This window comes from Ruditapes philippinarum, unplaced genomic scaffold (genome assembly GCF_026571515.1).
Source record: "Ruditapes philippinarum isolate M1 unplaced genomic scaffold, ASM2657151v2 ctg2766_1_1_1_1, whole genome shotgun sequence".
Classification (NCBI taxonomy): domain Eukaryota; kingdom Metazoa; phylum Mollusca; class Bivalvia; order Venerida; family Veneridae; genus Ruditapes; species Ruditapes philippinarum.
In genome coordinates this window covers 167,829-183,780 of record NW_026865110.1, presented here as the reverse complement: position 1 = coordinate 183,780, position 15,952 = coordinate 167,829, and the positions used below count along the sequence as shown (strand labels likewise).

Sequence of the window (15,952 nt, the reverse complement as noted above, 5' to 3'; positions counted from 1 at the left end):
AAACATTTAAAATAAAATTTAATGTATGGTGTTTTTGTTTAGATATCTGCTGAGCTTTCAGTCATAAAATTTGGCCAGTTTCAAACACTGTTCAAATGCCTTAATTGAGAAAATTTGCAGTACTTTGTAAGTAAATCCAGAGATGTAGATATTGTTATCTTTGTAGATGACTCTGGTATACCCAACAAATCTATTACATTGACAAAAATCATAAGGGATTGTTTAAAATTTAGCCATGGACATTGGGGACCAAATAATGTAATGCAACATCTATTAGGCAAGCTGATGATAAGTTTTTTCATTTATTAGACTTAGTAAATCATGTAAATTGTTGTCAGTTTCCAACAGGGAGTAAAATTTACTACAGAATTTTGATATGTTGGTTAAGAACTAATCCTGGGGCTGTTTCGGAGTGACATGTATACAGTGTAGGTATTGTCACCTCTTTCCAACTAACAAAGAGTTGCATATGTTTTATTTGTCAATATATGATAAGAAAATCTGGCTTACATCTTTACAGGGCTTTATTGATGTTATGAAAGCAGATTTAAGATGTAAAACAAACAACAAAATGACTTGATAAATAACATTTAATACTTTACCACTGTATTGTATTAAAGATTATGTGATATGGCTTTATTTGTATTTTATCTTAATACTGACAATTTCTTATGTATGATTTTGTGATAGTGTCTTGGGTTATATAATATCATAAATATGATATCCTTTGAACTATTTAGGGCAGTTTACTTTGTTTCAGATTTTGTAGTAAATATCTTTGAAACTAATTTTTAGATAGAAGTGGAAACTGGTAAGGGCTGTTTTTTTCCAGACTACTATTTTATTTACTGGTAAAAACTGGTCACTGGCAAAAACTGGTTACTAGTGCACAAGGATTTTATGGACCTTATAAACAAGATACAATGCATTTGTGTATAATCACATTGTTTTGCTTACACATGTGTTCATTATATCATTTGCATACAGGTTTAAAGCTTTCCAGCAGACATATAGAAGTCAGTGATTTTCCTGCTTATACAACAGACTCCGATAAAAGGCCTCTTCCCAACTGGAATTTTTTTTAACAATCATGCAGTTTTCCCAAAAACTTAAATCTACTTTTTTACTTCCCAAATTAGCAATTTTAGCAATAATTTTCCCCAAAATCAAGTGGCTTAAAGGCCTCTTCCCAATTAAGTATGAATAATCACTGAAGAAGTCTTGGTACAGGTGATAATCCAGTGATATTTTTCATAATCAAATAGTGATGTTAAATTGTATTAATTTATTTACTCGTATAAGTATGGTTTATAGCCCTTTTTTTCTTTCATAAGTTAATAAGCAGACCAGTTCAAAATTGCAAAGGAATGCCTGCTTTTTCCCTGATTGAAAATTGTTCCAAATTCCATTTATTATTCAAATTGTTTCAAATTCTATTTGTTATTGAAATTCATTATAAGGCTGTTTTTGCTGCTGGTTTATTTTCCCAATTTTCCTACATTTCGTCATGTCACATGTCTCAGAATATTCCCAATTAGATGAGCTGAAGACCCTAGACCCATTCCCAAATATGAAAAGCATAAAAACAATTGTTGGAAAAAATACCACATACAACATCACATCTTGCAAAGCATGCATATAAATGATGGCATGAGTGATACCTACTGTTTTAGTGTAAGATTGAAATAAGTTTCACTTAGTCAACTTTGCAGAACAATAAAAGGTGTAGCAGTACGTTAACTGTGATAATTTTCATCAATACATTGAACATTGATTATGTCAGCAGGGTTTTCATTTTTATCTGAGGCAACAGATGCTCCAAAGAAAACAACTGATTTTGCCAAAGGTGAAGGGTTATACTTTAATATGAAGGCTGAAAATACAACCGATTTAAACAGCATTTTTACTGATGGTTTAAATTGCCAATCGGTTAATAATGAAAACCCTGTGTCAGCTGTGCTATAAGGTTCAAGCTCATCATTTTCTTGTTTTAATTTAGGCATGGTGTAGTTGGCCTGATGAATTATTTGAAGAGATGGACAGCACCCTTGCCGTGCAGCAATTTATACAACAGTCTATTGCACGAGATGCCTCGTGCGTTGATGAGATACTTACTCCACCAGATGGTCAAGATGAAGGTGTCTGGAAATATGAACATCTCAGGTATTGTGAATGATTAGAAACAAAATTGTAATTACATTCTTTATCTTAAATCAAAAGTTTTCTAACTTTCAGAGATATTTACATAAATTTAGTATATTTTTTCATAATAACATAGGTTTGTTCCCTGTTTTTGTGGTGAAAGGGATCACAGGACGAGGTCAAAATATAATTATAATTGAATTAGCATTTGATAACTTCTGAAAACTTGAAAAAGATTTTGTTGTCTAAGAAATATGTATAATTCATTATTATCATACTTTTCTGCACCTTATATTGTTTTGCCAATAAGTTACCTTGCAGTGAAAATGTACATTGTAATTTTTGTATATGTTTTGCCAATTAAATATTTGTCTTTGACTTAAGTATCTAAACATGTTGATAGGCATCAGTGGTAGAGCTAAGAAGGGGGAATTTCATCATATAGAGAAGCTTTTTGTAATTTGTCTATAAATAAGCTGAGTAGCTTTTGGTCAGGGATACCCTGGTGGAAACAGAGTAAAGTCTGGGAACTTAAGGCTTCTAAGCATAACTGAACAGATGTCGTTGGTCTGCACTGACTGTCTTGGAAAGTGGCACAGATCCTTATTAAACATGAACAAAGTGTTTTGCTGTACTTCTCTTTGCATAATTTATCTTTATCTCTAATATTCTGTTGACACAGTGCAGGGCATGCGTGTTGTGTAAAAAGATCTTGTTATTGCTAAATAGGGAGCAGTTGATATTTCTGTAATATTTGTCAAACTTATTGTACTATCATTTATTGAACTATCATTTATCTACTCCATGTTTCAGGCAATTTTGTATGGAATTGAATGGATTGGCTGTAAAGTTACAGGTATAGTTAACATTTCTATATTCAAGGCTGCAGATAACATGCGTATTTGCGTTATTACCCAATTAAAATTTTTAAAAACCCAATAGAAATAATAACTATGGGTAAGAAAAAGTAAATTAATTCTTATTTATGCAAACTACATTTGAACTGGTGCGTAATGACGTAAATTATTACTTAACGCGTACATCAGGCAGATCATATATACTGTGTCAGACTGTTTTAACCTTTAAATTATATCAGGCAGCTTTGAAATCTCCTAGGCCAATAAACCATAAAGCAAAGTAGTAAGTAGCTTTTTTATAACCATACAAAACCTACAACAGTCTACAATGTAGGTCAGAAATTTTGGGTAAAATACATGAACTTGTGCTTTATAACCCAAATTGGTTAGAGAGGGTAGGGTAAGAAATACAGAAATAACTTAAAGAAAATAGAAAAAACCCAGTAGATCACAAAACAAGGTAATTACCCAAATACACAAAATGTTATCTGTAGCCCTGTATATTTATGGTAGAACCCTGCCTTACAATGGTCAATCACCCTGTTTTCATGATCAGTCATCTATTATGACCAATTTTTCAAAAAAAAATAATTTTTATGCCCCCCAATAAGGGGAGGTATAATGTTTTTGTAGCATCTGTCTTTCCATCCATCCTTCTGTTAAGACATTTGGGTATTTTGTTGGCTACAGGAACAATAGATAACTGTATTTTATCTTTGATGTCATTCATTTCATTAGTGGGGTTCTACTTTAGTAATTTATATAAAAAGAACAAAAAAAGCAACAAAAAAAACAACAACAAAAAACATCATGGTTATCTCAAATGAGTCCGGTGAACCTTTCTATTTTTAGCTCACCTGAGCTTGCTCAGGGTGAGCTTTTAGGATCGATGAATGTCCGTCGTCCGTCCGGCCGTCCACAATTGCTTGTGAACACTCTAGCGGTCGCATTTTTGCCTCAATCATCATCAAACTTGGTCAGGATGCTTATCTAGTTGAAAGCTCTTGCTCAGGGTGAGCTTTTAGGATCGATGAATGTCCGTCGTCCGTCGTCCGTCCGGCCGTCCACAATTGCTTGTGAACACTCTAGCGGTCGCATTTTTGCCTCAATCATCATCAAACTTGGTCAGGATGCTTATCTAGTTGAAAGCTCGGATGAGTTTCGAACATGGGTCATCTCAGATGAAAAACTAGGTCACAAGAGCTAAAAATAGAAAAACCTTGTGAACACTCTAGAGGTCACATTTTTGACCCAATCATCATCAAACTTGGTCAGGATGTTTGTCTAGGTGATAGCTCGGATGAGTTCGAACATGGTCATCTCGGATGAAAAAGTAGGTCACAGGAGCTATAAAATAAAAACCTTGTGAACACTCTAGTGGTCACATTTTTGAACAATCATCATCAAACTTGTCAGAATGCTTGTCTAGTCAATTGCTTGGATGAGTTCGAACATGGGTCATCTCTGATGAAAAACTAGGTCACAGGAGCTAAAATAGAAAAAACCTTGTGACCACTCTAGTGGTCACATTTTTGACCCAATCATCATCAACTTTGTCAGGATGCTTGTTTAGATAATAGCTCGGATGAGTTCGAATATGGGTCATCTCGGATGAAAAACTAGGTCACCTGAGCTATAAATAGAAAAACCTTGTTAACACTCTAGCGGTCACATTTTTGCATCAATCGTCATCAAACTTGGTCAGGATGCTTATCTAGTTGATAGCTTGGATGAGTTCGAACATGGGTCATCTCGGATGAAAAAAGTAGGTCACCGGAGCTAAAATAGAAAAACTTGTTAAACACTTTAGCGGTCACATTTTTGCATCAATCATCATCAAACTTGATCAAGATGCTTGTCTAGGTAATAACTCCAATGAGTTCGAACATGGGTCATCTCGGATGAAAAACTAGGTCACAGGAGCTAAAATAGAAAAACCTTGTTAACTCTAGTGGTCACAATTTTGACTCAATTGTCATCAAACTTGGTCAGGAAACTTGTCTAGGTCATTGCTGGGAATAAATCGAACATGGGACATCTCGGATGAAAAAACTAGGTCACAGGAGCTAAAAATAGAAAAATCTTGTTAACACTCTAGTGGCTACTGTTGTGATCAAATATTCTGTTAATTGGTCTGAAAGTTTGTTTTGATGATTTCTAAGTCAAGATCGAACATGGGTCATCTTGGATGAAAAACTAGGTCACACCGCCAAATATGGAAAACCTTGTTAACATTCTAGTGGTCACATTTTCGACTCATTATCATCAAACTTGGTCAGAATGCTTGTCTAGGTAATTGCTTGGATGAGTTCGAAATCGCATGTGAAACTAGGTCACCGGAGCTAAAATAGAAAATCTTGTTAACACTCTAGTTGCTACTGTTTTGATCCAAGTATCCTGGAAATTGGTCTGAAAGTTTGTTTTGATGATTTCTAGGTCAAGTTTGAATATGTGTCACCTGGGTAAAAAACTAGGTCGCACTGCTCAAATATGGATAATCCTTGTTAACACTGTAGTGGTCACATTTTTGACTCACCTGTCATGAGACTTGGTCAGAATGCTTGTCTAGGTAATTGTTTGGATGAGTTTGATAATTCAGGTGAGCGATCTAGGGCCATCATGGCCCTCTTGTTCTCATATACGTTTATATATTTATTAATGAAAACTAATTATGAATGATATCAATGATGTTAATTAAATATAAAGGTTGAAATGACTCTAATTTCAGAAAATGTATATGTCTAATAGAAAAGATATTATTTTCAACATAATTAACTTATCATTTCCTGAAATGTATAATTTTACATTAAATGATTAATAAATTGAGTGCAGTCAATACAGGCAATGTTTAAACATGAATAAGATATGTATTCTTATCAAACTCAAAACAATTCAAAGTCACGTATATTAATTATGTATTCCCTTCAACTGGGAATGAAAAGTTCAATATTGAATGGCAGGTGAATTCCTTTATACATATTTGAGCCGTGTCATGACAAAACCAACAAAGTGTGTTTGTGACCAACATGGATCCAGACCAGCCTGCGCATCCGCGCAGTCTGATCAGGATCCATGCTGTTCGCCTACAAACTCTTAACAAGTAGAGAAACTGATAGCGAACAGCATGGATCCAGATTAGACTGTGCGGATGCGCAGGCTGGTTTGGATCCATGCTGGTCGCAAACGCACTATGTTGGTTTTGTCATGACACGGCTCATTTATTGATGGGGAAAGTGGGCTATTTATTTGATTGTTTTTTTTATATTATATTCAGAGTGAATGTAACCCTGAGACATGTACACAGATGACTGCTACAGAACAGTGGATATTTCTCTGTGCTGCACACAAGACGCCAAAAGAGGTAACATCCTACATTTAAAGCATTGTTCACACCCTTTAGACTAGTGCCAATAATAATGACATTTTATAATTGGATAGTAAAGATATTCTCAAGTACACAATCTTAGTTATTTTAGTTAATCTTAGGCACATACAATTCTGAGTATTGAATTAAAATGCCTAGATGTAAATAGTATAAAATATGTAGTCGAAACTGCAGTTTTTTAAAAAAAATATTTCATTTAACTTTTGAGTTGTGTATAGAAATATTGCTTCCAAACTGTAAGGAAAATTGTATACTGAACTAAGTTACATGTAGTTTTTAGGGGATGTCTGTGGCCGAGTGGTTAAGGTCTTCAAATCACTTACCCCTCTGGTGCTTTTTGTGCCTAAAAGGGTCTTCCTTCATCAACAAATCTGGCAAGTCGCCATATGACACTCCTTCAGTAGGACATAAAAACCAATAAAAAAACAAAACAAAAAAAAAACATGTAGTTTGTAAGTTTTATCAAGGGAAGTAATATAAATGTATAACCTCAATACAAGGAGCACAGTTGTTTCCCTTTGACTTAATTTTAATTGTGTTTTTCAGTGTCCAGCAATAGATTATACAAGACACACACTAGATGGCGCTGCTTGTTTGTTAAATAGCAATAAATATTTCCCAAGCAGGTAATGTTTTATACAATGTCTCTTTTATTAGTAAATAAATGTGTCCTGGGGAAATATTGACCAATATATCTTTGCATTAAGCTTAATATTTCAATCATTTTCTAGCAGACAGATTATCTTATATAATGTGTGTAGATTCTTTAACTAGGCATAAGTAAATGCCATTCCTATGATGATACCTTTAAATGATTTACAAATAGATTGGCCTTTGACATACCCTGTCTGTTTTGTATTGTTTTGAACTGAATTTTAACTGAAAGCATTATGTCTGTCCTTGACTGTAAGGTGAGAAGTTGCATAATAACCTTGACAATGTTGCTATGGTAACTTCAATTATTTCATTATTATTTTTAATTTCTATCATCAATAATGGCTTGCCTTTACCACCAGGTGTAACTGAATAATGTGTATCCAGCCTACATGTTCATGCAGTTTGAACTAAATATATACAAATAGTTGCTTAATTTTATCATTTTGATTGTGAAAACCCTCAAAATCTAAATACAGCATAGAGAAAGCATGTCATAAATGTAACTGTGAAAGATTTAAAATAAACTTAAAAGACAACAATAAAAAAAAAGAAAACAAAAAACAAAAGAGATCTAATAAGAGACTTTTTACATATATTTCAGAGTGAGTATAAAGGAATCATCAGTAAACAAGCTAGGATCTGTTTGTAGACGGGTGTACAGAATATTTTCACATGCTTATTTTCACCACAGGGCTCTGTTTGATGAATATGAGGTAAGTCTATGTTGAGAGGTGTATCAATCTTTTCATATTTTAAAGGTACATTTACCTTGAGGCAACCTAGATATATCCATCTTGAGGGTACATCCATATTTTGATCTTGGGAGTTACTGGTATTCTAATTTTCCCATTATAAAGGTGTATCAGTCTTCAGTCTTTACATCTTTTGGCATTTTATCTGTACATTATGTTGATACATACATATTTTCCATCTTTTGAATACATCTATATTTCAACCTTAAAGATATACTATGCTCAAATTTGATATCAGAAAATATAGATAATTGCTACACAGTCTCTTTGTAAATATGAAATAAACATGTTTTGACTTCACACAAAATAAGTATGTCATGTTTAAAACTCTACACACATAGATCGTCACAATATGAATATATAGTGTCGTTAAAAAAACTGGCAGTTTTTTGAAGAAAAGACTAATTTTACTTATCGTGTATTAAAGAAAGTGGCTTCCAAAATAGTTTATTATTCATCTTTTAGTTAAATTAGACATATTCAGTAAGAATTTCATAGGTTTTAATAAACTTCTCCGATTAAATTATTTTACTCAAAGATGAGCATAGTATATCTTTAAGGGTACAGCCATCTTTACATTTTAAGAGCATATTTCTTTCCATCTTGAGCCTTGAGGGTATATTCATTTTGAGGGCATATATCATTCCATGTTGAGAGTATATTCATCTTGAGGGTGTATATCTTTCCATGCTGAGTGTATATTCATCTTGAGGGAATATATCTCTATTCAATTTGAGGGCATATATCTATAGTGAGGTTACATTCATCTTGAGGGCATATATCTCTATAGTGAGTTACTTTCATCTTGAGGGCATATCTTTCCATTTTGTGAGTACATATATCAGGAGGGTCTATTGTTTAAATTAACTTGCAGTAGTTACAGGCCTTTGCCTTAAGCATAAGGGTTAGGCAGTACCAACCAGAGTGTCTTTGCAATCTGACCAGATTTGTGTACTTTAAGCTGATTAGTTTTAGTATTTCTATATTAATATCTTTTAAAATAACAATGGACTGATCCAAGTTCAGTGAATAACAAAGCTATAACACCAATTCAACAGTGTAAAGTTTAAGTTGTCTTGTAAACATTTCCTTTATTACTCTATCAAGGATAACATATTTTTCTTTTTTTTCAGAATAGACGTATTGTTAAGCGATTCAGGGTGGAAACAAAGTAAAACCCTTTATTTTAAAGCAATCTTTGTGCCTTTTTAGGGACCAAGAACCCCTAGCTGCCAAAAAGTAAAGCTAAATTCCCCTCCCCTTTTAGTAAACCTTCAGTATCGACTCGATGAATGTTATGCAATTCTGATATCCTTATCTTGCTGACTGTGTATCTGGTTATTTGTATATGGACATAATGATATAGGTCTATACTAAAAAGAAACAAAATTGAATTACTGCCCTTGTGTAAAATACCGGACTCTAATTTTTTCTACTAAATAATGGACATAATGTCAAAGATCTAATAACACTGAACAAAATAGAATTACTTCCTTTTAGTAAAATTACAATTACCAAAACATGGACATAATGTAAAAGGTCTAATAATACTAAAAAATTGAATTACTTCCCTTTAGTAAAATACCGGTATCTAATTTGTTCTACTAAATCATGGACATAATGTAAAAGGTCTTATAACACCATATAAAATTGAATTACTTCCCTGTAGTAAAAATCCAGTATCTAATTTGTCTACTAAAACATGGACATAATATAAAAGGTCTAATAACACCGAACAAAATTGAATTATTTCCCTTTAGTAAAAATCCAGTATCTAATTATAATGTACGTCATGCAGTTTTGTCAATCACATTTTTCAGTCTTTATCATCATGTATTCTTAAATGATCTCCTATATGATAGTTTAAGGGTAGACAGAATCAAAAGCAGTATGGTGGTAAACCTATTCTTGTATAACTTACAAGTTAAAAAGTACATTACTGGAAATTGTTTTATAGACGTCCTGTTTCTTAATTTGCCATGAGAATACATTCTGATTTTCTGTCATCATTTTACCTTTAAAGTCATCACAGGAGAATTAATTTACATTTTATTCTATGTTTATTATTGGTTAATTGCTGCATGTTCAGAGTGTTCAGAAAGGCATTTTTATTAGAATTTTGACTGGTTTTATATTTTCATCTAGAATCTGGATACAATATTATATAACATACACTGTCATAGATATATCAAATACTTATGGTACAATGTACATGTATAGAGAAAGATTATATGGAATGGGTTTTTTATGTGAAATATTTATTACAGATTTGAAATAGTAAAAAAAGCCCAATTATTTTTCTGGGGCGTGTGTAATGTGAGTGTATTATTATATGACAACAAATGTAAGATTCTTTTTGTCACATGATGAAGTAAGGCCTTAAGGCTAAAAGAAAAACCCTGCAAAATTATATTGTGGCATGCCATATTTAGAATGACATGTAATGGGTTTGCCTAGCTTTGAATATGGAACAATACATTCAAAGTTTAAGATATGTCAATAAAAAAGTGAGTTATCAGCAGTATAATACATGGTGAGACTGCACAGATGTACGAGCTGGCCTGGCTAAATATAGGTAGTACAGGCTAATCACGGTAAAAATCTACTTTCATACATATTAGGTATCATTTAGTGACTTACTGAATTCAAACTTTAGAGGTCACTTTTAGGTAGAGAGATATTAATCTTTAAGGGCATGGAAAGTGACATGTCCGTGGTTCATACTTTAAGTGCCTAAAAGGGCAGATGGACCCTCATTAAGCCTTGAATGCATACATAAATACATACATGATTTTAGGTTCTAGCCGGTTAAAGGTTTAATGTGTGATATAGGTAAACACATAATCTTTATATTTCAATTAAACAAGTGACTTCATGTGATAAAAAGAGATTTCATTTAATATTTAATTGTTATATGTTAAAAAGATTTACTTTGAGTGTTTAGTATTTGTATTGTATATGAATTTTCACAGACCTTATGTAGATTTTATATAATATACAAAAATGTATATGAATTTTCACATACTGTAGAAGTTTTTGTATAATAATATATGAATTTTCATGTAAATGACAGGTATTTAGTTGTGTATGTTATATGAATTTTCATATCCTATAGAAGGCTCTGAAGGTTTTCTATGATATAAGAATATATATTTCTGTAAGTAGAATTTAGTTCATTATTAAAAGTAAAAGTAATATAAAAGATATAAAAGCAGTAAGTATAATTGTATATCTTGAAATAGAATTATATATTATATGCATATTCTGTAAAAGGAAGAAAAATGTCTTCCTCCACCAAAATGGACAAGTTTCTAATGGTGTAGCTGTGTAGCTTGAAACCTAGCCTTGGTTCCAGTCTGTCAAATTTTTTTTTATGTGCTTCTGTTCTGCAAATCAATGACATCAACAAAAACACAAATGTGTACGAAAATAGCGCATATGTATGTTATGAATAACCAAAAATATCAATGCCTGAACCCCAGTCTACTTGAAAACCTACAATTATATATAAAAAATGTTTTTTCTTGAAAAGTGCTAAAATGAAAACGAGTAGATATTGCTGAATACAAGCAATATTGAATCAGAAATAAATTCTTGTTTTCTGTTATATTGAAATTTGTTTGAATTAATAAACATAATAAATTGTCTTATTCATATTTTGTTCTAAAATAGACATAAGATATTTATTGATTTTCTTATCTGAATGAAATAAATAATTTAGATTTATACTTACCTGTACATACAGATGTAGGCATTGTAAGCACAGATATAACCACACCGTGGGTTATTTTCACTTTACCTGCTGAAATTTATAAATGGACTTGTCCAAGCTGTATAACTCTGAACAAAATAGTCCATTTTAAAATGTAGGGATATCTGTACAGACTTTAACCTGCTGAAATTTAGTAATGGACTCGTCCAAATTATATTATAAAATTCTGAATAAAATACTCCATTTTAAAATTTAGGGATATCTGTATGAAAATAAGGACTTATTTGGATAATTTTTCTTGGTCGTGCAGGCTGACATGGCCTTGTTCCGATGACAAAAGTTGAATTTTCTTCCAGTATTGTAAAGATGATGAATAATATGGAAGTGGGATTGTAACATATCGTCTGTTGTATGAACTTGGTTCTCTTGATTTATTTATATATCTTCATATGAACAGTTTCCTATATTAATGGATATAATAATCTTGTAGATGTATTGTTGTTGCATGTATGTACATTTCATATTTATGTATTTTAATTGAAATAAAGAACAAGATGTATATAGTTAGTTGAATTTATTTTCTAAACTACAGAGAAAAAAGTGCATGTATCATTTTGATACCATGAAATGCAAGCTTTATATGCATATCATAACATTCTGAAAAACAATTAAATCACTTCTTCCCCTGCTGTAAGGACCATAGCTTCACATAAATGTTAATTCTTTAATATTAGCAATCTATCCAGGTAGCCCTTGGTTCGTTCTTCTTTGGTGCTTGCTCCTGTCTAATGATCAGGTGCATTGAGGGCACCTTAGGCACCAGTAAATAGAGGTATCTTATTAGCGTGAATTCATAAAGTTAAAGATGTTAAAGATATATCTGAGAAAAGTATAGCATCTATAGAAAACCAAAAATGGCGAGTGGCCTTTAATATAAAATGAGTATGTTTTATGATTATAGGGGGATACCTGTTCTAAAGACAATGGATTAACACAACTCACTTACTTTAAGACATAATTTTAAGTGCAAAGGCTTAAATCAACAGTTTAAGTGTAAGCCCAAACGCCTTAAGTGCGAATATAAAAATAAGCACATGTCAGTTTAAACTAAAGTCTGTTTTAGAGCAAAGACTAAAATTTAACACGGACAGTTCAAGCTCAAAAATACTAGGGCTTGAACTAACCGACAACTGCACTGTATGTTGAAGTCTCTTTTGATCGACGCAACTGCAGTGTTAGCCAAACCATCTTTAGTGCATTGAACAAACACAACTGCAGCGTTAGCTGAATTATCTGTTGTGTAATCAGCACAACTGTAGTGTACCGATTTGTACATAAACGTTTTGCTGCCAAGGCTAAAAACCACCAAACTATACCTAAACCCTGAAACGTCTATACTATTAAACTAGATGCACTTAAGTTTGACCTGTTCAAATTGCATTTAGTCATTAGCCATGATATAAATACATTTTTACATTAAAATGACTAAAATGTTTACCACTTCGAATTGAAAAATGATTCAGTTCATCGAATATGCGAGTCATAAAGCTTGCATTTGAACGCGCGACCTGATTAACGCGACAGATTCGTGACGTGAAGTCTTTATATCATCATGGCATCTCTTTAATGCCATTTAGGTAAATTGCTTTGCACTGTTGAACGCCTGATAATTGCTGATTTTGATTGATCTTCGAATGAAACAATCTATGATTAAAGCAGTTAACTCATTAAATAATTGATGTTGGTTTGTAATTAGGGAATTGTCACAAGCATGGCTGACTTGTTTTGAGGGAAAAACATTTAGAATGAGTAAATAAACAGACATAGAAATGAGTAACGGGATAGAAACAGATGCAGTAAGAAACTTGCATTATATATCATCCGTCCACCACTGAAACCTTACTCACCTTACTTGTTTTTTGGTATGAGACATTTTAGCTTTGATGTATAAAATTTGGTGAACATTTTCTGCCGCCATGAATCATATTGCAGATAAACAACAATCTACTAAAATCTACTGTGCTGTTATCATGTTTACATTACGAGGCATCAACTTTATAATGTAATGTTTCTTTTTTATATAGATTGGCGGGATTTTGTTATCGCTTGCTTTTATTTTTGTCATTGTCACATATTGAGGGAATCTGTATGTAACTTCACCTAGGGTATGGTTTGGTTACTTAAATACAAATATATATATTAGGAATCCATATATTTTCTTTGAAACCTTTTTATATCTTATTGATTACTTTGTTCAAATATTGTTGTGATCCGTAATATGCTACCTCTTGTAAAAAGAGTCTGAGCATCACGATGATTGACACGAAATATTTGCAACAGCCCCTTTTGTACGATGCTTTTAGAAGTGCATGTAAAATTTATCATGGTACTTGTATAACATGTAGTATAATTAATTTTTTTGTATAAATTTGTTTTATGAGCATATTTTAACCGTTTAATATTAAAATAAATCAAATGATATAGTAAAAGGAACACATGAGATCAAAATTTGAAATGATATATACATGTAATTATGAATCGTTCTGCAGTAAATGTAATCTCATTTGTTCTCTAAACATTGTTGATGACAAAATAAGAGAGATTAAAATAAAAGCCGAATCTTCCAAATATGAATGGTTAAGTTGTTGTTGTTGTTGAAGATGATTATTTTTTTGTAAATGAGAAAATTGTACTGCAATATTTCAAACATTTGGATAGTTAAAAAGAACTTTGATTATTTAAAAACAGTGTAATGTTACATTATTAATAAAAGATTTCTTATTTCTTTTTGTAAAATCAATCCAAATAGTAATAAATATGAAATAAACAACAACAAAAATGACAGAACAAAGACGCTTTATTAAGTTTAAACAGACAGATATATTAAACAAAGTAACAAATCAAGTTAAAACTCGTATATCAATTTAAGCCACATCCTGTAGGACTTGAAAAAAAATTCCTGAAGTTCGAAAAGTGCGAGATAAAAATGTGGGAATAACACTTTCGTTTCTTGGGAAAATATGTTTTTGTTCAAGGTTTGGTCTTGTGTGGTACATCATATGACAAAAACGTTACGATGTTTTTGCAGACATGCGATAGTTAATGTCAACAAAGGTGCAGCAAATCAGATGATTATCTTGTTAACTGAGGACAAACTAGTTTACCTACCTTATTAAAACTTGATACACTTACATTGCTTATATTGTTAGGGTCGGAAAAAAGTTAAAACCCAAAAACATCCGAAATATCGTAATTGTCAAAATGATAAGGAAAATGCGTTGTCAATTATATCAAGTATCTGATTGTTTTGTCGTTATAGATTCGTTGAAACCACAAAAGCGTTAAACTAAAGTTGGAAACAATGTCTTTGTTACATCGATTTCATATATCTAAAACACCAAACTTGTGAAAGCTGAAATCATTTTATGAAAAGAAAAAACATTTTTAAGACTATTAAGAACGTTTTTCATCTTTGTGAAGCTTACTCCATCGTATTTACCAGAAAATAGTAATATCCCGATAAAATTTATCCCGATTATGTGAATATACAATACATTTACTTTTGTAAAAGTGTTACATTGAGAGTAAACTTTTAATTGTTTTAGTTATGATTTTCTTGTTTTATTCAATTATTAGAAATATGTACCGGTATGTGCTCGTCCCGTCGTAATTGTTTGTAAATCATGACAAACCTGACGCGAATAGTAAGGTAGGAATTTGCGACGTGAGACGTGTAATTATGTAAATATCAAGTTTTGATATTAACTTAAGTTTCAAGTCGATGAAAGGTATTGTACTATATGATACGGGAGATACTGTTTAGATAAAGTGATAAATTTAGATAGGTAAAGATTAAAATTTCTCTCTCATCTCCTTTCTACACTTTGCAAATGAAAGAAGTAAGCCTGGACTCGTTTATTTCAAAACTGTCACAGGTCCTTTGATCTCAAAACTTAAAAGAACAGGTAACAAATGGAAGAAACTTTTGAAAATTTAGCATCAAAGTATCCGCCCGTTAAAAAGAAAAGAAGAAAAAAAGACGATTTTTGAAGTGATTTTTTGCCTTTTTTTCTTAAGATATAGCCTAATGATTTGTCGGTGGGAAGTTGTTAAAGGTGCACATAGAGGACAGGTGTTAGATACGTCGTGTTATCAATCAATTCACTCGTCTTCTAAAGGATGTACAGGTTAAACATCGGACAGAATATCACCGCCTTTTGATTATTAAAGAAACCGTTCGTTTCATCTTTTAATCGTTCAGATATGGACGTGTGAGACAGACACATTTGAACATTATTCATGTGATAAAAAGCAGATAGGCACGTTGTAGATCTATGTTTGGTTAGCATCTTACAGTTTAGAATTTACTAGTGGCCAATTTAATAGACAAAAACGAATTCCCTAAAGAAAGCCGAAAATGTTGCTGGGTCGGTTGGCTTGAGCCTGT

General features: G+C 32.1%; 1 protein-coding gene across 1 annotated transcript; it reads left to right on the top strand.

Moving 5' to 3' along the window:
* Positions 1–1,977: 1,977 nt before the first annotated feature.
* LOC132727843 (MOB-like protein phocein) lies at positions 1,978–7,807 on the top strand. Its single transcript, XM_060713430.1, has 5 exons — positions 1,978–2,163; positions 2,956–2,998; positions 6,274–6,360; positions 6,931–7,010; positions 7,643–7,807. Exons 1-5 carry the CDS (start codon positions 2,036–2,038, stop codon positions 7,767–7,769), a joined length of 465 nt encoding a protein of 154 aa, XP_060569413.1. The 5' UTR covers positions 1,978–2,035; the 3' UTR covers positions 7,770–7,807.
* The last annotated feature ends 8,145 nt before the right edge of the window (positions 7,808–15,952 follow it).

Coding starts and splice junctions, on each gene's coding strand:
- LOC132727843 (XM_060713430.1), top strand. CDS start 2,036: ATGGACAGCACCCTTGCCGTGCAGCAATTTATACAACAGTCTATTGCA. Junction 6,361..6,930: donor CACACAAGACGCCAAAAGAG/GTAACATCCTAC, acceptor TGTGTTTTTCAG/TGTCCAGCAATAGATTATAC. Junction 7,011..7,642: donor AATAAATATTTCCCAAGCAG/GTAATGTTTTAT, acceptor CATATATTTCAG/AGTGAGTATAAAGGAATCAT.